General features: G+C 39.2%; 2 protein-coding genes across 13 annotated transcripts in view; one reads left to right on the forward strand and one right to left on the reverse strand.

Moving 5' to 3' along the window:
* Positions 1–21,506, reverse strand: part of MED12L (mediator complex subunit 12L) — a 330,165-nt gene that overhangs the window by 81,958 nt on the left and 226,701 nt on the right. For all 12 annotated transcript variants that reach the window (XM_039487294.1, XM_039487298.1, XM_039487297.1 and 9 more), the window contains 5 exons: positions 7,239–7,386; positions 6,530–6,648; positions 5,193–5,336; positions 4,050–4,213; positions 2,811–2,942 (listed from right to left, as the gene is read on the reverse strand). In XM_039487294.1, the coding sequence (XP_039343228.1) occupies positions 2,811–2,942; positions 4,050–4,213; positions 5,193–5,336; positions 6,530–6,648; positions 7,239–7,386 (707 nt within the window). The remainder of the gene's footprint in view (positions 1–2,810; positions 2,943–4,049; positions 4,214–5,192; positions 5,337–6,529; positions 6,649–7,238; positions 7,387–21,506) is intronic.
* Positions 1,285–21,247, forward strand: P2RY12 (purinergic receptor P2Y12). Its single transcript, XM_039487302.1, has 3 exons — positions 1,285–1,368; positions 13,135–13,458; positions 18,589–21,247. Exon 3 carries the CDS (start codon positions 18,614–18,616, stop codon positions 19,604–19,606), a length of 993 nt encoding a protein of 330 aa, XP_039343236.1. The 5' UTR covers positions 1,285–1,368; positions 13,135–13,458; positions 18,589–18,613; the 3' UTR covers positions 19,607–21,247.

Here is a 21,506-nt window from a genome sequence, read left to right on the forward strand (position 1 = left end):
ATAGGTGCCTATTACCCCCCACCCCCGTCCCGATTTTTCACACTTGCTGGCCACCCTATTTGGTACGTAAGGAGGGAAGCATGGGTTGCTGAAGATGCTGAATGTCAGTTCCACTTACTTCACTACTTATTTGACAAAACATCTCTCTATCATCTCTGTTTTCATTCATTTTGTAAAACTGGCCTTGGTACCTGTGTCCACATTTAACTTCGCTGGAAGTCTACAGAACTTTGCTGTCACTCACCATCCTTCTACTTCCATACAACTCATCGTTTAGAAGGTAAAAAAGCCCTCACAACTTTCACCTGAAAATCTGGCATTTATTTTTTCATTTACAACAAAACTCCTCTCCTTGAGATAAGTAGCTTGCCATTTCTGAAAATGGGGCTTCTTATTCCACATCTAATCATTAGCCAGCTGCTTAGAGATCGAAGGCTAGATTATATCTTAAAGACCCTGTGTATGTTAGCAGGTTGGGGCCCACTTTGTAGTAGGATCCCCAGAAAGACTCAGCCAGGATTCCTCCTGGGACTTGAGGGAAGGACATGCTGCAGCCTTAGCTCTCCCACCCATTAAAAATGCAGGCTGCATGTGTCCCTCTTGAGCCTGGCCAGCTACACTGGACATGGTCCTCATCTCACTCTGCCCCTTTAAAGAATCCAGTACTGTTGGAATTGCAACATATAGCGGTGGCTTCGCTCACCAGTCACATTGTGGCTGGCCCTTTCACAAGTGGTGTGGGTAGAAGGGGGAAAGCTCATTACATTCCATCCCCCAACCCATGCAGCACCAGTTACAGTCTGACCATAATCTAATAAATGCTAGAATCAGCTCAAACCTTGTTAATAGATGTAAAACTGGCTTATGGAACACATTAGTTTCCTGAAAAACAACGCAAGTATGGTATGCATACAGTGCAGAAAGAGGCCATAACCAGACAATTAGGGACTTGGATAGCATTTTCAAAAGCACTGACACCACTTAGGAGCCTAAATCCCATTGACTTTCAAATGGCCTTTCCTCTTACGTGCTCTGGAAAATGGGACTTAGGTACTTCCAATCTGTAGAATAAATTTAGTATAAATTTTTTTGAACACAAAACAGAATTCTTCTTCTTTCCTAATGGTCACAATGGTAACCCTATCTTAATACAGTGGATTTGTGAACTGAATTTCTGACAACATGTTATGCTGAGGGAGTGGTCAGAAGATCAGAATAATGAAAAAAATGTGAAGAGAGAGTTTAAAAAAAGGAAGTGTAGTAAACATTAGTAAATAAAAACGTCTTGAAGCCCCAGTAGGGTTCCTTATGTCAACTGTTTAGGATGATACCAGAGAAACCACCTTTAAAACCTGAAGTCGAGAGAAGGTAAGAGCAAAGTATACTGTGAATGTTTTCTTAAATGCAGCATTTTAATATATTTTGAAATTTATTAAAAGAAGGAACCAATGGTACCTGCAGTGTGGCAGAAAGCAGCTGAAAGAGTGATTGGAAGTAGTTAACTATTGTGTGTCACACACAGTAAGGCACCTTCAAAGATTAAACTACTATAATGCTAGTGCCTTGTGTGCACTGCTATAGTTAAGGAACCCCCTGTATTTCTTTATAAATTACCAGTCTTCAGAGGGTTTGTATATTAAATCAGTCATTTTTAATTATGCTGAACAGGAAAATCTGTCACACAAGTGCTGGGTGCAGATGCAGTTAGAACTCCCATGTTATTAGCATGACATTTTAAATTATTATTATAGGACATCAATCAAATAGATTTTTTTTGTTTGTGGGATTTATTGGGGGGGTGTTTGTTTTTTGTTGCCATTTTATATGCTCTATTAAGCTGTAGCTTTTGGAGTTGAAAAATCTGGGGATGGGGTTGGCAGTAGAACAAATGTACAGTTATTTTATTTAGACATATCTGTAGTTAAGAAGTTACCCTATAGTTCATTATATTTTACTAAGCAACATTGTAGAAATCCTGGTCACATGCATTTATAAACCCATTTACAACATCTACAGATAACTATGCAATACAAACCTCAAACATGAAACATGCAGATCAAAACCACAAGGATAAATGGGAAAACATTGTGAGTAAGCTGGCTTGTAACTTTCATAATAAGCAAGTGCACAGATAAAAGGTCTTTTTCAAAATAGCCAAAAATACTGACTTTGGGGTTTCTAAAGTAAGATTCCAGTTTAGAACAAGAAACTGAAAGTTTGCAATGTAGCATCTTGCAAACTACGCACACTTTTAGATGTGTCTCTACCTATTTCTAATGAAAGATTTAGTAAGCAGAGTACTGTAGGGGTGTCAGCTAAGCCTTCATTATTTTCAATGATGGTGTAGTTATTACAGGAGATTTATAATACTAGTACATTATGGAGGATCTCAAATTCATGAAAACTAAACTGCAATTAACAGAATTAAACTACTTTGCTAGCATTATCTCTATTCTCTACATGTGCACTTTTACCCACATAGGTCCCTCCTGCACTGAGCTCCATGCAGGTGGATTTGTGTACTCACATGGAGCTCCACTGAGGTCAGTGGGGTGTCAGTGGGCACAGAGGTATGCCTGCTGCGCTGAGCACTCAAGCAGTATCAGGACCTGTTTCAAACCTGAAACAGTCTGTGTAGGCAAAATGATTCACAAGTTTGGCAAAGGAAAACCAGCAAGTAGAAAAGGTGCATTTTAAAGAGCAGATAAATTGAATTCAAAGTTCATTAATACAATATAGAAAGGCAGCAGTCTGCTTGTTAGTAGTTTCTAGAGTTAAATTTAAGTTTGCAACATCTTTGTGCAACTAACCTGAAAAGGTCCCCAAATTTGCTTCTCAGATGGCTACATGACACATAGAGATCATAGAGGTAAGCTAAAATACATCTTTCTGGGGAAGAACATTCTGATGGATTAACAACATGCTTGACAACACCACATAATCTGGAAAAAAAATCAGAAATTAATTCCAATTCTCAATAGATATAAAGGGTTTCATGTGAAACCTATTGCCACAATTTTAAAATGAAAATAGTTAAGTGTTCATAGTATTTTACACATATGGGCCACAATCCTGCAGCGAATTACATACAAGGGGATTCCTACTGACATCAAGAGGGCTCCACACAGGCCACAGGGGTCTGCCCAAAAAGAGCTCATTGTACAATCAGGGCCATGGAAAACAGATCAAAGATTTAGAGCCCTGTTCCCTAATAATAATGATGCAAAAGTGTGCAACAATTACTAACCTAGCACAGCATAACCTTAATGTGCACAAAGAAGGACTAAACATTTCACATTTTAAATGGGCTTTGCACCAATGGAATTCAGTTTTCAGCTAATATCACTGTAACAGTACATGGAAGCATACAGTTCCTAGGTTATTTGGCTCTCCCTGTGTCTATAAGGCACTGTTGAGGAAGGAAGACCACAGTATCCTCTGCATCAACGATTTTATACTGGGACAGTTACCTACTTTACGCCCTTTTTTGTTGCACTTGAGAGGCCAGTGTGTTCTACGCCTACCTGTCATTATTTACAGTGTAAGCTTTTTGGGGCAAGGACTGTCCTATACGATGTTTGTATAGTGCTCAACACAGTGGAGCGCTTGGGAACTTACTGTAACACAAAGCAAGAAAAACAACAGTATGCTAACTTTGAGTGAACCATTCTGTAACTACCCATAGCTAACAGGACAGATAACCACTTCAGATCTTAAAGAATATTTAAAACCAGTTTAGCTAAATCACTGCAAAAATCTGCAGAGAAATGATTGCATTGTGTATAACTCATTTAAAAAAAATGTAGTTACACTGATGAAAAATCCGTATTTCAGTGTAAAAGCAGGTCATCAAGTTAGCTTAAGTCAATTCCTCAATGATTTAAGCTTAACCAAAATAAACCATTCAAACTGAATTTTTGCACTAGTTTAAACCGTTTTTGAATGATTTATATGCAATGCAATGTATACAGCTGACATATATCTGAATATATTCTTAGTTTAATTATGCATATCATAAACAAACATAGAAAAATACAGCAGCTACAAACCCTTCAAAAACTTGTGCAGTCTGCTCTGGATTTAAAATTAGGCAGGCATGGTAACGCCGTAAAACAGCAACAATGCACACACATAATCCTGTTGTGTAACTTCCTGCCAGGCTGGATGACTTCAGCAGTAGTTCTGCTTCCACAACACTCAGTTCATTTAACAGCTAAAGTATAAGATAAATACTTAACTGAATATCCTTTTCCAAATTAAGCTATACAAAACATTTCCAAGAATCATAAATGAGAAAAGATACTGAAACATCACACAATAATATGCTAAAATTGTTATTTAATAAGTTAGAAGTCAAGAGGAAAGTACTGAAACAGTACAAAAAACACACACACAAAGAATTTTTCTTCACAGCTGTAGAAAGTTTCTTGTGTCTAGACAACTGTTGCATGAGAGAGAAGTGCTTTAGATTAAAATAGACATTGAAACCATACTAAATAAGACATTCTGGATTAAGATGTTCTGGAATTGCTATTTTTCAAAAACCACAGCACATTTTAAAGGCAATTGGAATACATTCTCCAATTATTAAGAAAAAAAATAAGAAGTATGGTTGCAAACAACAGGCTCCTATATAGTGTGTTTGATCCACAGATCTCCAAGGACTGCAAAAGGGAAGTTAAGTATTGGCAGCCCTCTTTTTACAGATAGGGAAATTGAAGCATAAGTAGTTAAGTGATTTGCACAAAGTCACACAGCACCAAACCTAGAAGAATCCAGATCTCCTAACTCCCAGGACAGTGTCTTACCCATGTATCACAGGGGTAGAGCCATGTGAGTCTGGATCTGAAAAAAGCAACAAAGAGTCCTGTGGCACCTTATAGACTAACACATGTATTGGAGCATAAGCTTTCATGGGTGAATACCCATTTCGTCAGACGCATGTCTTACCCATGGGACACATGCCAGTCAGATATATGTTTAATATCAAGGTAATAATTTCATATTTATAATGTGAGGGAGAAAATCTACTCTAACACCACAGAATGTTTATTTGTACAGCATGTCAATGTTCTGCATGTGACTTTGTTACACAAACTACAAGCCTACTTGTTAGACACGTACCATTTATGGAAACATCACATTATAGCTTTGTCCTGACATACATAAGAACAAAGTAATCGCTTTGTTACCTGTATAGCAAAGTCAATAAGCCCATTGATATTGAGTGCTGGCTCCATAAGATCAAAGATAAGCTGTATGTGGTGAGCCAAAGGAAGATGGTATGATGTACCTGAAGCAAAGCTAGTTATTTGTTCTAGAACATTACTGGAGATCTGTGAAAATAAAAACCATCTGTGTATTAAAACATTATAACACCTGAGTATTTCTCTTCCTAAATATTAACACTTCTAACATCAATTTAGGTAAGTGATTTTTAATAACTGTTTACTAAAGCATCAAATAATAAAAGCACCTTACAACATGTCAGTGCTGTAGTGAGTGATAACTGAGCAGGGGTTTTTTACTTATTGGTTTACTACAATGTATATTCAATTCTAACCCAGTTTTGTGATCTATGCCAGCAAAAACAAGACAAAAAATGTGTTAATTTGCCTTGTGGCCTAAATGGATCAACTTATTCTTAATTTTTGCAATTACAAGATTTTTAAATCTATTGAATTTATGCCCACTTTTCTTTTATGATTTGTTTTCGGTGCCGATCTCAAAAATATATTTAAAGGAAACGTTACTGGCATTAATGGCATTTTTATAATGTTAATTAGCACTAATCACTTTATCACTAAATGTTGAAAGTCTATGTTGACAAATTAGAATGTTTTGAATGGAAACAAATTTGCAGTTCCTGAAAAAAAGTATCTCTGTGGAAAGCCCACGTGTAATTTAAAACAATTCACACATTATTTGTGTTTTGTAGTTATTTACTAAAGTAGCTTTGATAGCAGAAGCAAAAATAAGCTAAAAATGTTTAAATTCTACAAAAAACTTAAATCAAGTGAAGATTGAATCTCTCTTTCTCTAGCTCTCTCTCTCTCTCTCTCACACATGCATGTTAAACAGAAACATGTAAAAAGATTTCACCATCTTTTATGAAAAAAGTTAATAATTTGCACCCTAGACCGGTGAGTGGCATACTGCACAAAACTGATGAACTGAAAAGAAGCATTTAATTTAGTAATAAGCAATAAATACACCGCAGTCAATTAATAATCTATGCATCGAGACAGCTGAATAGTATAGCAACAGTTCCAAATATTTCATATGTACTGTACAATATTCATGACATTAGTAATAGCTTCACTAACATCCTGCCAATACAAAATAAACAATTTGAAGAAGGTATTTAAAAATACTGAGGCAGCATTCCACTTGCCTTTAAGTGATAAAGTACTCATGCATTAAAAATTAATACTATGTATGGATCAGATTTTTTTATTATATCATTTTCTTCCTACTTGATATGTAAACAGCGCGACTTAAATGGCTACAATGTTATGCAAAGAAGTACCTGAGATGTCACCTGATGTTGATCAAAATAGGACAGTTGCTGCAGTTTGGTGAACACAGTCTCCAGAGTTGGAAATACTTCCTGTTTGTTCTTCCTGGCTTTTTGCCCTTCATCCCCGACTTAACAGATAAAACATTATTTTGGTCATTTTATATTTAACAGAGCCCATGTAAGTTTTGCGTTTTTACTGCTTCAAAGACAAATAAAAAAGAAAGTAAATGCTTGGTTCTATATGACCACATAACACACTATTCACACCAGTTTTCCACTGCGCTAAGAAAAAAACATTTCACAGCATATAATATGATGCAACTTCAGGGAAAAACATTTTTAAGTTATTCAAGTGTTAAAATTAAAGACATTTAGCAAGGGCCAAAAATATTTAAACAATTTTCCTAAAATGGTAGTAAACATAAATCTTTCCAGGCTCACGTACTGTATTCCAGATTTTAGCCTGAACATAATTTTTACAGCCAAGTTATTAATATGGATAGAGAGACATATAGTTGAAATGACTAACTGTACTGGTGCAGTTATAAGGCAGATCTGTTCTAGGTATTTCATGCTGTAGGTGTAGTACCGTATTTTTTTTTATTGATTATGAAGGAAAGAAAGTCAAATTATATGATAAATTTGCATGGCTCTAACCAGAACTTTCTATGCAGTCCCTACATTATGCATTACAGACTCTGGAAAGCTCAGTATTTACCCCCTGTTTCAGTAGTACTTTTCTTATTCAGGATTTTCAGGATATCTTTGGTAATCTTCTTCAGTTGATGCCTTGCCTCATCACGCTCTTTGCCAACACCATAAAGAAGAATCATGCGCTGATTACATTCATGACTAGAAGATTCATCCTGAGAAACAAGCAAAGCAAGCAAATTAAACAACTTTCATTTTCTCTTGTTGATTGCTGTTAAGGAGTAAGAAGAGGCAATTAATTCTCTTTCCAACACTAAGTACAACCTGGATTTACTTACATAGTACAGATTAATTTTGCCAAGATTGGAGATGCCAGGCGCATAGCATTTTTGAAACTCAAATCACTTAAACACAGATGCATAAATATGAACTTTTCAGTATTCACTTTAGCCCTTGCCAACTCTCCCTATTCATCCTTTCCCATACTGAATACCGAGCAGCGAGATCTCAAAAGCAAAAACAAGCCCTAATGAACCTGTGACCCAAGGTCCTATTGATACCAACTGGCAAATGGCACAGGGATGCCCTGGATTCACCAAAAGGGATCATGTGGGTCATCATAATCATTGTGAGATGTATGTACAGAAAATACGTGAGTAGTTATGTATATATGCTGAAAATTACATTGTATAGCCCTTGTAGTTAAAGGCAGGTCACTCAAAAATAGCATACTTTGAGATAAACTTCTCCAGAAAGAAGGTGGGAAACATTTATCTCCCTGGTGGATCATTATGTAATGTGAGTCTTACAATGGAAGTTTATTAGCATCAGAGGCACCAACTCCAGGGGTGCTCCGGGTCTGGAGCACCCACAGGGAAAAATTTGCGGGTGCTGCACACCCACCCACAGCCAAGCTCCCCCCTCTTCTCTTCCTTCTCCCCCACTCCCAGCATGCCACAACCCTGCTCCTCTCCTGCGCTTCCCCCACCTCCACCGCCTAACAGATGTTTGGCGGCACTTAGGGAGGGAGAGGGAGGAGCGGGGACACAGCATGCTCAGGGGAGGAGGTGGATAAGAGACAGGGCAGGGGCAGGAACTTGGGGGAAGGGGGTGGAATAGGGGCAGGAAGGGGGCAGTACAGGGGCAAGAAGAGGCAGGGCCAGGGGCAGGGGGAGGGTTGAGCACCCACCGAGCGGAGGGGAAGTCAGCACCTATGATTAGCATACTGAGTCAAATGCTAATGAACAGCTTGCGGAGACTTCAGAAGGAAATTAACAGGAAGAGGTAAACAATAGGAGATTGGGGGCCATCCTGGTTTCAGGTGAAGATCAAAGGTCTGGTCTGGCGTACCTTGAGATGCAGAGAGACACCTTTGATTCCTTCAATCTGTGATTACAAGCTGCTAACAGGCTTGCTATTATGTAAAGAGGATATCAGCCAGCCTAGTTCAAAATGCTGGGGAAAGTATTTGGGATAAGCTAATTTGTAGGAGATAGAGGAATGCCTTGTGAGTTAAGTTTAGGCTCTAGAAACAGTGTTATGATTTTATTTTATTTGTAACCATTTCCTTCCAATATTTTTACTTTCCATATATGTGTGTACACACACACACACACACACTATGAAGTTATGTAGTGATCCTGATTGTATCTTGTAACGTGATGTACTGTTCATTTGGGAGCAGCGAATTTGAGACTTCTGTTAGTGTTCAGTGGATTAGAGTCTGGGCACTCCAGAGGGATCCTCAGAAGACTCAGGGGTTGATGTGTGCCTATCACTAACCTGTGGAGAGAGAGCAAGTCCTTTGGAGGCCTGGAAGGCAATGCTTGTGCTGCCAGAGGCTGGTGGCATCACAGAATCATAGAATATTAGGGTTGGAAGGGACCTCAGGAGGTCATCTAGTCCAATCCCCTGCTCAAAGCAGGACCAACACCAACTAAATCATCCCAGCCAGGGCTTTGTCAAGCCAGACCTTAAAAACCTCTAAGGATGGAGATTCCACCACCTCCCTAGGTAACCCATTCCAGTGCTTCACCACTCTCCTAGTGAAATAGTGTTTCCTAATATCCAACCTAGACCTCCCCCAATGGAACTTGAGACCATTGCTCCTTGTTCTGTTTTCTGCCACCACTGAGAACAGCCAAGCTCCATCCTCTTTGGAACCCCCCTTCAGGTAGTTGAAGGCTATCAAATCCCCTCTCATTCTTCTCTTCTGCAGACTAAGTAACCCCAGTTCTCCCAACCTCTCCTCATAAGTCATATGCCCCATTCCCCTAATTATTTTTGTTGCCCTCCGCTGGACTCTCCAATTTGTCCACATCCTTTCTGTAGTGGGGGGACCAAAACTGAACACAATAGTCCAGGTGTGGCCTCACCAGCGCCCAATAAAGGGGAATGATCACTTCCCTTGATTTGGCAATGCTCTTACGAATACTGCCCAATATGCCGTTGGCCTTCTTGGCAACAAGGGCACACTGCTGACTCATATCAAGCTTCTCGTCCACTGTAACCCTTAGGTCCTTTCCTGGAGAACTGCTGCTTAGCCAGTCCGTCCCCAGCCTGTAGCAGTGCATGGGATTCTTCCTTCCTAAGTGCAGAGTCCTGCACTTGTCATTGTTGAAGCTCATCAGATTTCTTTTTGGCCCAATTTTCCAATTTGTCTAGGTCACTTTGGACCCTATCCCTACCCTCCAGTGTATCTACCTCTCCCCTCAATCCTGTCATCTGAGAACTTGCTGAGGGTGCAATTCATCCCATCATCCAGATCATTAATAAAGATGTTGAACAAAACCAGCCCCTGGGGCACTCTGCTTGATACCGGCTGCTAACTAGACATCAAGCCGTTGATCACTACCCATAGAGCCCGACAATCTAGCCAGCTTTCTAGCCACCTTATAGTCCATTCATCCAATCTATACTTCTTTAACTTGCTGGCAAGAATACTGTGGGAGACCATATCAAAAGCTTTGCTAAAGTCAAGATACATCACATCCACCACTTTCCCCATGTCCATAGACCCAGTTATCTCATCATAGAAAGCAATGACTTGCCCTTGGTGAATCCATGTCGACTGTTCCTGATCACCCTCCTCTCCTCCAAGTACTTCAAAATTGATTCCTTGAGGACCTGCTCCATGATTTTGCTGGGGACTGAAGTGCGGCTGACCGGTCTGTAGTTCTCTTTCTTCCCTTTTTTAAATATGGGCACTATATTTGCCTTTTTCCAATCACCTGGGACCTCCCCCAATTGCCACGAATTTTCAAAGCTAATGGCCAATGGCTCTATAATCACATCAGCCAACTCCCTCAGCATCCTTGGATGCATTAGATCCAGCCCCAAGGACCTGTGCATGTCCAGCTTTTCTAAATAGTCCTTAACCTGTTCTTTCAGAACTGAGGGCTGCTCACCTCCTCCCCATACTGTGTTGCCCAGTGCAGTAGTCTGTGTGTTGACCTTGTCTGTGAAGACCAAGGCAAAAAAAGCATTGAATACTTCAGCTTTTTCCACATCATCTGTCACTGTGTGACACTATGCATCAGGGAAATGGTCCATAGCAAGCACAGACAAAACTTCTTCATGCTAAGTGCAGGTGATAGTGAAGTGCCTCATGACCCTGGGTACCACAGGGAAGCATCAGAGCATTTGTGCCTCCTCAATAACACTTAGTCATCATCTGGGCAAACTTTGCACTGGTGCCTGTGCCACAGACTCTTACAATCACCCTGTAAGCAGATGTGCCCCCAGCCGGGCAATCATCAGGCCATTGGATTTGGACAGACAGGCTGGGGACTGTATGCTTTTATGCTCTCCTTTGGTCTGGGTAGACTCAGAGCGCTGTCTCCTTCTTCCGCCTTCCTGGGTAAGAATGCCACACATTCTCATCCAAGACACTCAGGTTTATTAATTCCAATCTGTATTAGAACCACACACGCCTTGCAATTACAATCACTGTTAAAGTAGGAAACGGCAGACATGCAGAAAAAGACAATGGCCAGTTATCTTCTCCTGAGACAAAGAAAGATCATGCTGGATTTCTCCTATGGAGCTCCAACTGTCCCTTATAATTGACCACATTTTATACACCTGTAAATTACCTATTTATGAATACTCTTCAAATCACCATTAAGAATTATGTATATTGTGTATCTTATGCCACTCATTACAATACATATGCATAAACTTCACTTGCCTTGATTTTGTCCTTGCTATTTTCATGTTATTTCTCTTTCCTAATTGATTTATTACTGACCATGCACTGATGATACATGCTTGATCCGACCACTTTTACCCTTTCCGTGATTTACAGACTCGTTTTTCTCTAATTGCTTTTGGCAGCACATTTTGTGTATCCATTATTCTCCAGTTAAAGCACATGGTCAAAATTCATCTTTGTCCGATACAGCAGCAGCTGTAAGCAAGTTTACTTAATAATAAGGTCGCTAAGGCAACAATCATGTCAAAACTAGGGCAAAGCCAGCCAATCAGTACAATTATCCAAACCTAGTCATTTAGAAATGACTCTCATGTCAATTCCCAATAGCCTCTAGGCCCACTCCCTAGGTATAGGCACTCTGGCACCCCACTTGGGAGTCAAGCCACATGGTCCAACTGCCCTAAACGCTAAGCCCAACGCTGAATCCATCCCCCAAAAGGCTCCCCAAGTAGCACACTTTCCCAGAGCTCCAGCCTTGTGGGCACTCTGATTTATAGTTTACCGCTTCAGGATCAAGTGATAATCAAAGTAAATTAATGGACCTGGCAAAAAGATTTCTAAAACAATCATTCTTTACTTTATACAGCACAAGAGAGATACAGATCTGTGCAAAATAAGGAACTGCTATACACAATTCCCCAACTCAATTTCCTTACCACTCTTGAGCATTTGGGGGGATTTGGTCAGAGCCCTCTAGGAAATCCAACATCCTTCCTCTCCCCCTGAACAGTTTTGCCTTCTGGTTCTGATCTCTTCTCTCAAACAGCTAGAGAAAGACACTTCTTTTTATAGACTTCCAGTCACCCGGTCAAAACTCTGACAGGTGATCAAAGTTCCCTGTCAGGCACCTTGGTGTTTGATCACCAAACACCTGGAGTCAGCCCGTTTGAAAAACTGCTTTGCCCTGGGCAGCAGCTCTCTCTTTGTCCAAGGATGCTTCCATTTGAATGGACGACAATCAAGACTTAAAGAACTTTCATTGTTAACTCTCTGCTAGGTGCAAAAATTTCTTCTGACACCTCTTGTGTGTTCCAGCTCTACATGGAGGCTACAGAGCCACAGAACAGATTTATAATCAAAACAGTGCTCAGAAAACAAACTGGAGTTTGTAGTTTGATATAACTATACAGAGAGTTCATAATATCAAACGGAATTCACAGCTTGTAAGTAGACAGGTTCCCCCAAACTGTTACAAAGACGTGTTTAGCTTGTTTCTCAAACTTGTATTTTTATTGTTTTTCAAAATCTGTATTTATTAATCCTAATCCTCAATGGCAATATAACAAAATGGTGAGCCAGACCGTATTGTCATTTACGTTACTACTGTACAAATCAATTTTTAACTGAGGCTCATTCTTAAAGTTTCAAAATGTAAATTATTAAATAAGCAGAAACAGAACTGGGAAAATGATATGAAATCTACATAAAGTGCCAATAAATTGTACAGTAATATAATTTTCTGCTCAAAAATAATAAATCACTACGTCTGTTTAAACAATTAAATGTTTTCTAAGCAAAAAAATAAAAAAATTCAAACTGGAACATCTTCCGTAATGATAGATATATTACCACAAGGTAGAAAGAAATTAATCATATTATTCTGAACTTTTCAGGAGTTGCACAAAGTAACAACTATATAAAAGCTTTTAAAAAATATTATCTGTACTTTTCACAAAGTATTTCAACGGATTGTAAGCAGAAGGCTAATGTCTATTTTTTTTAACCAAGTCTCTTTTCCCCCTTGTTGCAGGAAATAAAAGCAGAAGCATCGAGGCGGTCACCTGGAACTTGAAACTGTCTGCACAGCTAAGACACACAAGTTTCAAACTGGAGAGCAGAGCGTCTTTCTAAGTACTAAAGCTGGGATGTACAGCTTCCTTCTCTCTCTCTCTCTCTCTCTCTGTTGATCTGGAGGATTTTTACTGAAGTAAACTACTAAACTTCTGAGTCTCAAGCTTAGAAAAAGGAAAGAAAATCAGAAGGGAAAAGGAACAGCAAATGATGATCTGCCAACAATATTAACTTCCCATCACAGGAAAGATCTAATATTTCAGCATTTTTCTACGGTTGTAAGGTAATTTTCTCTCAGCATATTCTTTTCTGCTCCTCAAGCTTATGTAATAGCCGTTTAGTTGTAATTGATATGTGCAGCTAAAAATATATTTACATTTAAAAATACATGGTTTTTCATAAATTCCTGTCATACAGTCATTTACAGATGGAAATACAAGTGAGCACCTTTTAATAATGAAGGTATCAGAGAGATGTCCATATCATTTGATAACTCAGCGCATCTATAGTTATTTATAAACCCCCCACCCCCACTCCTACTGGGATAATATTGAAGTATAGTAATTTTTATAATTGTATCAGTGAAGGGCTTGAAGTGCACTGCTCAGTTAAAACTTTGCTCTCGCAACCTTCCTTATATGGTTTTTCACCCTTCTTTCCAAACATCTTTGGATTACATAGTATAGCATTTGGATCATACCTTTGTACTAATTGCTGGGAAATCCAATGGTCTTAATTCTGTAAACAACAGATAAACCAGCTACCAAAACAAAGCAATACTTCATTAATTTATTTGACTAGTGCACTTTAATTCTTAGTGATAACAGTTCATAGTACATTACTAAATATTGTGAAGTTTGAACAAACATGAGTCCAAGCCACAGGATACTGCCAACACAGCTTAATCTTTGCAGAAAAGTGGGGAGACAGAGCCATTTGTACACATATTATGAAGTACACACTTTATCAAAGAGCAAATTAGTGAGGTTCTAATTTTTTCTGATGGACACAGATCAGATGTTTTTGTTTGTGACAATAACATAATATGCAATTTTGAAAATAAAGTTGCATCATTCAGTTATTTGAAAGGATCTGTTGGTAAATATTTTGACATCTCAAACTAAATTTTGTTTAAATATCTTTTTTGTTGTTTATAACACACTGTTAGCTGTAATTAAAGCAAATGATTCATAGCAGCATTTCCTATCCTATGTCCTATCTTTACCCTTCTTCCCTTTTGGCACAGCAAAACTATTTGGGCCTCCTTACAAAGGCTAAGGAAAGCAATGTACAATTAATGAGTAGTAAATAGTAGTAATACTACTTTACACTTTTGTAGCACTTGGCATTTCAGGATCTCAAAGCACTTTAACATGCTTGGCTTTTTGGTCTTAAATATCAACAGCTGGGTGTCAAGTCCAGAGACTAATGAACTGGTTGTGAAATCAGCATGGCTTTCACATTTAAGGTCTGAGATAGTTGGTCCTTGGTCACATGCAAACTATGACACCAGTTGCTGTTTGGGGGTAAGGAAGGGATTTTCCCTAATGGTGGATCTGCCATGCTTTATGCGGTTTGTGCTTTCCTGTGGGATCACCGTTTGAGGAGTTGGACCTGTTTACTTTAAGAAGCTTTTGGTCTAACAGCTGGCTGGGGATCACCGACAATGGAGTACGCAAAAGGCTGATGAGAAGTGCCTTGAAATTTTCATTTCATGTTATTGACACAACCGAAAGGCAGGACAGGAGTCTCTGGCAGCGTGGTGTCTTCATGCTTTGTCCCAAAACCTGAGGTAGAGTTTGGTACTTGAGGCAGGACAGCGACAGTATGTGGGGAGGCAAACCGTACAGGACACAGGTTCAAAGCATATCCCTGCCCCCATGCGAGTACTCAAGCCTCCCTCAGAAAATGGACTGTTAGGGGACTTGCAGTTGGGGTACCACACCTCCTGGTGCCTAAAGGTTTAAGACCCACAGCAATAATAGGTGACTGCAGGGATTTATGAGAGGTTTTTAACAGATTGCCTGACTGGGGCCCATGCAGCAGCAAAACATTTTTCCTGCAATTTTTCCTTCCCCCAAGCACTGCAGCTCAGCAGCTGGTGAGAGAGTTGGAAGGTGCCTCAGTCAGGGCCGGTGCAAGGATGTTTCGCGCCCTAGGCGAAACTTCCACCTTGCCCCTCCCCCGCACCCCTGCTCTGAGGCAACCCCCCCACACACAAGCCCCCCCCCCCCCCCCGCGGCAGCTCCCACCCTCCACCCTGAGGCACCCCCCCACCCCTGCTCCGCACACAAGCATGAGCACCCCGAGCACACCGTGGCCGCTTCACTTCTCCCGCCTCCCAGGCCTGTGGCACCAATCAGCTTAGGCGCCGCAAGCCTGGGAGGCAGGAGAAGTGAAGCGGCCACGGTGTGCTCGGGGAGGAGGCAGGGCAGGGGTGAGCTGGAGCGGGGAGTTCCCCTGCGTGCCGCCCCCCCGTTACTTGCTGCAGAAGGTCCTCCCCATGCTCCCCTGCCCCAGCTCCCTCCGCCTAAATGCTGGCGGCAACCGGGGCAGCCGAAGATCCGGCCGCCACGGTCGTTGCCAAAGAAAATGGCGCCCCCCAAATGCCAGCGCCCTAGGTGACCGCCTAGGTCGCCTAAATGGTTGCACCGGCCCTGGCCTCAGTGCGTTAGCCAGTTAGTTGGCTGGATAGAGTACTGAGGACAGGAAGCAGCTCTAGAGGTGCCTCCTTCCCCCAGATCACAGCTGGAGTCCCCTCCTACCTTCTTGCCGAAGCTGATGGGGGAAGGTAGAATCTGAAGCCAGTCTACAGTGACAAAGCTGGGGCAGAGCTGATCCTCGCCCACCCACTCCTGTCCATGGACGGCAGCAGCCAGCAGGAGAGATGATCCAAAAGTTTCTCCTCCTTCCTGTCCATCCTCCTTCCCTCCCTCCATTTGCCCTCGGAAGGGAAAGCCTCTTGTGGCTGCAGAATGACTAAGTGAGAGACTAAGGAGGGGAGGCCTGCTAAACCCAGGGTTGAGAGTTCAATCCTTGAGGGGGCCATTTAGGGATCTGGGGCAAAATCAGTACTTGGTCCTGCTAGTGAAGGCAGGGGACTGGACTCAATGACCTTAAAGGTCCCTTCCAATTCTATGAGATAGAGACAAGTCAAAGCAGAGGAAGACAGGGGAAGAATGACCTTTAGAAGAGGCACAAAGTGAGATCAAGAAACAACACAGAGGTGATCAGCAAGATGGGGCAGCAGCAAGAGAAACGTCACAGGAGGAGTGGGGGGAGGGAAAAGAACAACAGAGGGAGACTGAGGCAACAATATTCAAGAAGGGAAATAAAAATAATTATGCCAGGGGAGGTCCATAGCTGCCTAAAAGTCCTAGGATGGAAGACTCAGGTAGGAGAGAAAAAAAAGTTAGTAGATAATTTACTGAGCACTGTATATTGTTTCCTTTTAGCAGCTATTCCAATTATTACCACTACTAAATTTGTAGCCAAAAGCAACTAATATAAGCAATTCCATCCTCGTATTAAAAAAAAATGGGAAGAACATTTTCCTTCCCCCATTTGAAAACTCATTTGGAGAGATCACGATACAGGGAAAAATGAAACGATAGCCCTGTATTTCCCCTGAATTCATCGTTAGTGCTATTGTGAATTAGCAGTTGTGACCAAAGGCCTATAATCCACAGTGTGGAGTGCATTATTGCAGTCACCCACAAGGTGGTATTTGCAATGCACATATACAGTAGTTGGTTAGAGTTTGCTTAGCAATTCCCCACAGAACATAAGTACTAGGAAACCACTTGGAAAGAGCATGCATCTCCAAAAGGAATGATCCGTGGGGCATATTCAGAGGGGACACTCTTGGTGCGTCTTACACCTTCTTCTGGCCCCCAACCCCCTGTCTGTGTGCCAGACCAATCTAGACTCAACATCCATTTACTGATACTAGTGTGTATTTTACGCACACCCCTAGCACATTACCTCTTTGACCCTGTGAGTCAAAAGAGAGAAGAGGAAAACAAGGTTGTAAGAGGGCTTAAATTCCTTACCCTTCGCCCTATCTAAATTTAAACTTTTTTACTTTCGTCTTGCTTCTTGAAACTCAAGCTTCTCCAACTTACCAATGTCTAAGAAAGTCTAACTGGGTCTAAGAGTGCCTATCTCTGTCTGAACTGATCATGGTTGAAGTTACTCTACATTATTTTAAGAAAAACAGCCTCTGAATTTAACCCTGTATCTGCAGAACGGTCATCTATGGTGTGGTGATAAATACATAAGATATTATGCTAGCATAAAACCCAATAACATTCATATACATAGAATAACCAGAATACAATGTGGGTAGATTGATTTAAATCACTAGCTTTAACTATGATTTAAAATCAGCAAGCAGGAAACCTTGATTTAAATAATTGATTTTAATCATATTTTGCATTTGTACTTTTTAGTTATTTTCCTAAAAAAAGGTTGATTCTCATTAATTGGTAACCATTACAATATGTTAATTTTCAACTAAATATAACCTTTATACTACATTTGGTGCTTTTTGCTAATCAAGAGAGTCTGTATATCTTTACACGTTTATTTAAACAATTATACAGTTAATTTACATTTATTCAGATTAATTTTTATATTTGTATGTTAGAAAATGGTGGATGATACATTTCTTATTTACTAGATTGATTTTTTATGATGTGTCAGTCTCTATTTGGATGGAAATAGAAATGCAGCATTTTTTTTAATTAAATGAAACTACCTTAAACATGCTGGATACATAACTTTTTTCTTTATCAAAAGATGTTGCTTTATTAAACAAAGGAAGTATTAGCTATAGTTACTGAATTGGACTGATTGTTTCTTTCAAGATTTTAGAGCTAATAGATTTCATCCTTTTACACTTAGCTTTTATTAATAGATTGGAATAAGAAAACAATCTTTCCTGCTTTTTCAACTCCCAATAAGCTTCTTAACTTTGAATGAATTAGTCCTTGAACTGAACTAGCTGAATAAACTGAAATGGAAAAGATATCCTTTCTGTACCTGCGGAAGATGCTACTGCTGTCAAAAGCTAGATTAGCACTTCAACAAACTCGGGGTAGAGGTGCTTAGCCAGTGACTTCCACTGGTTCAGTGATTTCACTTGCTAGCAAATGTGGCAGCAAATATGTTCTGCTTAATATAATGTTTTAAATTTAATTTAAATGAGTTTAATTATTATAGGTTTATGCCTTAACATAAGTTGTCAATTTCAAAATTAATGTAAATAAGTTACATTTTAAAAAACAACCTGTATTTTAATTTAAAAATCCAATTAAAAAATTGTATCAGCGATGTTTATCCACCCTGAATAAAATGAATGCTGCCGTTCTCTGCCTGATAAACAATAATCCTGTATTTTTTGTTTTAACAGGGGAGGGGAAGATACTGAAGTACAAATGAACGCCAAATACAACTTCAGCTATCCTGGAAATGAAAGCAACTGCAACAGTGATAACAAAATCAGTCAAGTTCTCTTTCCCTTGCTCTACACTGTTCTCTTTTTCGTGGGCATTGTCATGAATGGCCTGGCGATGCGGGTGTTTTTTCAAATCTCCAGTAAATCTAATTTCATCATCTTCCTTAAGAACACGGTCATTTCTGACATCCTCATGATCCTAACTTTTCCATTCAAAATTCTCAGTGATGCAAAAATGGTGCCTTGGGCACTGAGGGGATTTGTATGCCAGGTCTCACAGGTCATATTTTACTTCACCATGTACATTAGTATTTTGTTTCTGGGTCTAATAACTATTGATCGCTATCAGAAAACTGCCAGACCATTTAAAACATCAAGCACTAGCAGCCTGTTAGGCGCTAAGATTCTGTCCACGGTAATATGGATATTAATGTTTATTCTCTCACTACCTAACATGATTCTGACAAACAAAAAACCCACACGTAAAACGGTGAAGAAATGTGCTCACTTGAAATCAGAGTTTGGGTTAGTATGGCATGAAATTGTGAACTACATTTGCCAGTTGATCTTCTGGGTTAATTTGGTCATCATTGTTGTATGTTACATACTCATAAGTAAAGAACTGTATAAATCATATAAAAGAACAAGATGCACAGGGAAGGTGTCCAGAAAACCTGTAAATATTAAGGTATTTATCATTATTGCAGTGTTTTTTGTTTGTTTTGTGCCATTCCATTTTACTAGAATTCCCTATACCTTGAGCCAAACAAGAGATGTTTTTCAATGTTCTGCTCAGAACATATTGTTCTATATAAAAGAGAGCACCCTCTGGTTGACATCTTTAAATGCATGCCTAGATCCATTCATATATTTTTTCCTTTGTAAGTCCTTTAGAAAATCCTTGATAAACATGTTGCACAAACACATCAAGGAGCAGAACAATGGAGATAGTAGTGATGAGACGCCAATGTAAGGCTACAAAATTGGGTCAATAGCAAATAATATAGATATTTACATGCTTATTAATAATAAATGCCCAGGTCTTACTCCCAATAAAATCAATGGTTAACTCCCACTTACTTCTCTGGGAACTGAAACTGTGCTATTTGAATCTAGGTTCTATGACAGAAGCATTCACATACTGGAACAGAGGAACTACTGGTTATGGCACCAATGCAGCAAAGCGGTTAAGTGTATGTTTAGTTACACACAAGTAGTCTCACGAAAGTCAGTGGGAATACTCTTGTGCTTGAGTTTTAAGCACATGTTGGATCCAGGCCTATATACTTATTAAAACAATTATAAAGAAATAAAAAAGTGTTTTAGTCATAGAATACTATAGATGAATTTATTAACTGTGAAATGGTGAAATCCTGGCTCCCTTGAAGTTGATGACAAAGCACACTAACTTCAAGTGAGAGCCAGGATTTCACCCAAACCAATTAAAATCTGAAAAATGCAACTAAAGAAAATATCAATAAGCCAGATATTTTTTTTAAAAAAAGAAAGCTATCAACTTGCATCCAAATGACAAACTACTAAGCATAGGGGGGGAAAAAGCTATTTACATGTGCTGAATTAACAGAATGAATATTTCACTTCTGGCATCATACATTTGCATTTTTAACGTTGCTGACCATTTATTAATGACTGTATGCCGTAAGAAATGATGTATATTAAGCAAACCTATTTAGACTGAAGTTAAACCTTTGGGTACCCCAGAATACATTCTGAAAGACCAACCAAAGAACCATGGTTTTAGGGTAAGCAATATATAAATGGAATTTGACCATTTTCAATAAAACTAATTTTACACAATAGTCCCTGGGTTTCATGGGACAGAAGCACTGAAAGGGTTAAATCAATTATGAAAGTTAACGTCAGCTTTTGTTTTCATTATACTAGATTTCTAGCTATGCTTTTTCGTTACAGCTATTACGCATTTTTAGTTTGGAAAATGGGGAAATCGGGAATTTCAATAACAATTGTGTACATAATTCTGACTGCAGATGGCCCTAGGTTGCCGTAAACAACCACTGGCAGACTTATTGCTGATACAACTACTAACCAGACTCCAAGTCTAAAAAAATCTTTCACTGACATGTAAGGCTCTGATCCTATGAACAGATATTACCTTCTTTATACTTGCTATCACCACTGGAAGCACACACAGGAATAACTGTTCATAGGATGGAGACCAAACACTATATAACTTGTTAAAATGTTCTTCATTTGTATATACATTTTAGTACTGAACTTGTAATACATGTTTTATGGTTTACTCTGTTGATCCACTAAATCATACCAACCGTAATTATAAATACGCCTAGAAGGATTAGATTTTTATCAGTCAACATCAATTTCACCATAAACATACAAAATGATGAAAAAATATTTTCATTGATAATCAAAATGTACATACAGGCAAAATAAGATTTTATGGGCAAAATCCAGTGATTTAGGTTTTTGAATTAGGCATGTTACAAATGGACTATCAAATGAATAGTAAAAACTGGTATGATTTGTTGATTTAAAGATATTTGCATTGTATTTTGACATGTGATGTTGACAATTTTTGTTTTAATAGTTATAAAGCTAACTTTTTGAATCTCAACGTCTACTGTCATTACATTGTCTGATGCCCTCCAGTTTCCCCTAACTGTGAAAATTTAAATAGATAAAATCAGAAAAGATACTTAAAAATATTCATCAATATTATCTGCTGAAATTGTAATAAAAACTGAATTCTGCCAAGCCTAATTATAAAGTGTAGTTACTAATAGTTTAAGTGATGTCTTAATTTCCCCTCCCTCTAGTTATACAATGAAATTCAGAAGAAAATATGGGTAGCTCTTTGGAGAGGGGGATGTGTC

This window comes from Mauremys reevesii, linkage group 9 (assembly GCF_016161935.1).
Source record: "Mauremys reevesii isolate NIE-2019 linkage group 9, ASM1616193v1, whole genome shotgun sequence".
NCBI classification, from domain to species: Eukaryota; Metazoa; Chordata; order Testudines; family Geoemydidae; genus Mauremys; species Mauremys reevesii.

Bases quoted from the DNA above. Each gene is read 5' to 3' on its own strand.
- P2RY12 (XM_039487302.1), top strand. From the start codon at position 18,614: ATGAACGCCAAATACAACTTCAGCTATCCTGGAAATGAAAGCAACTGC.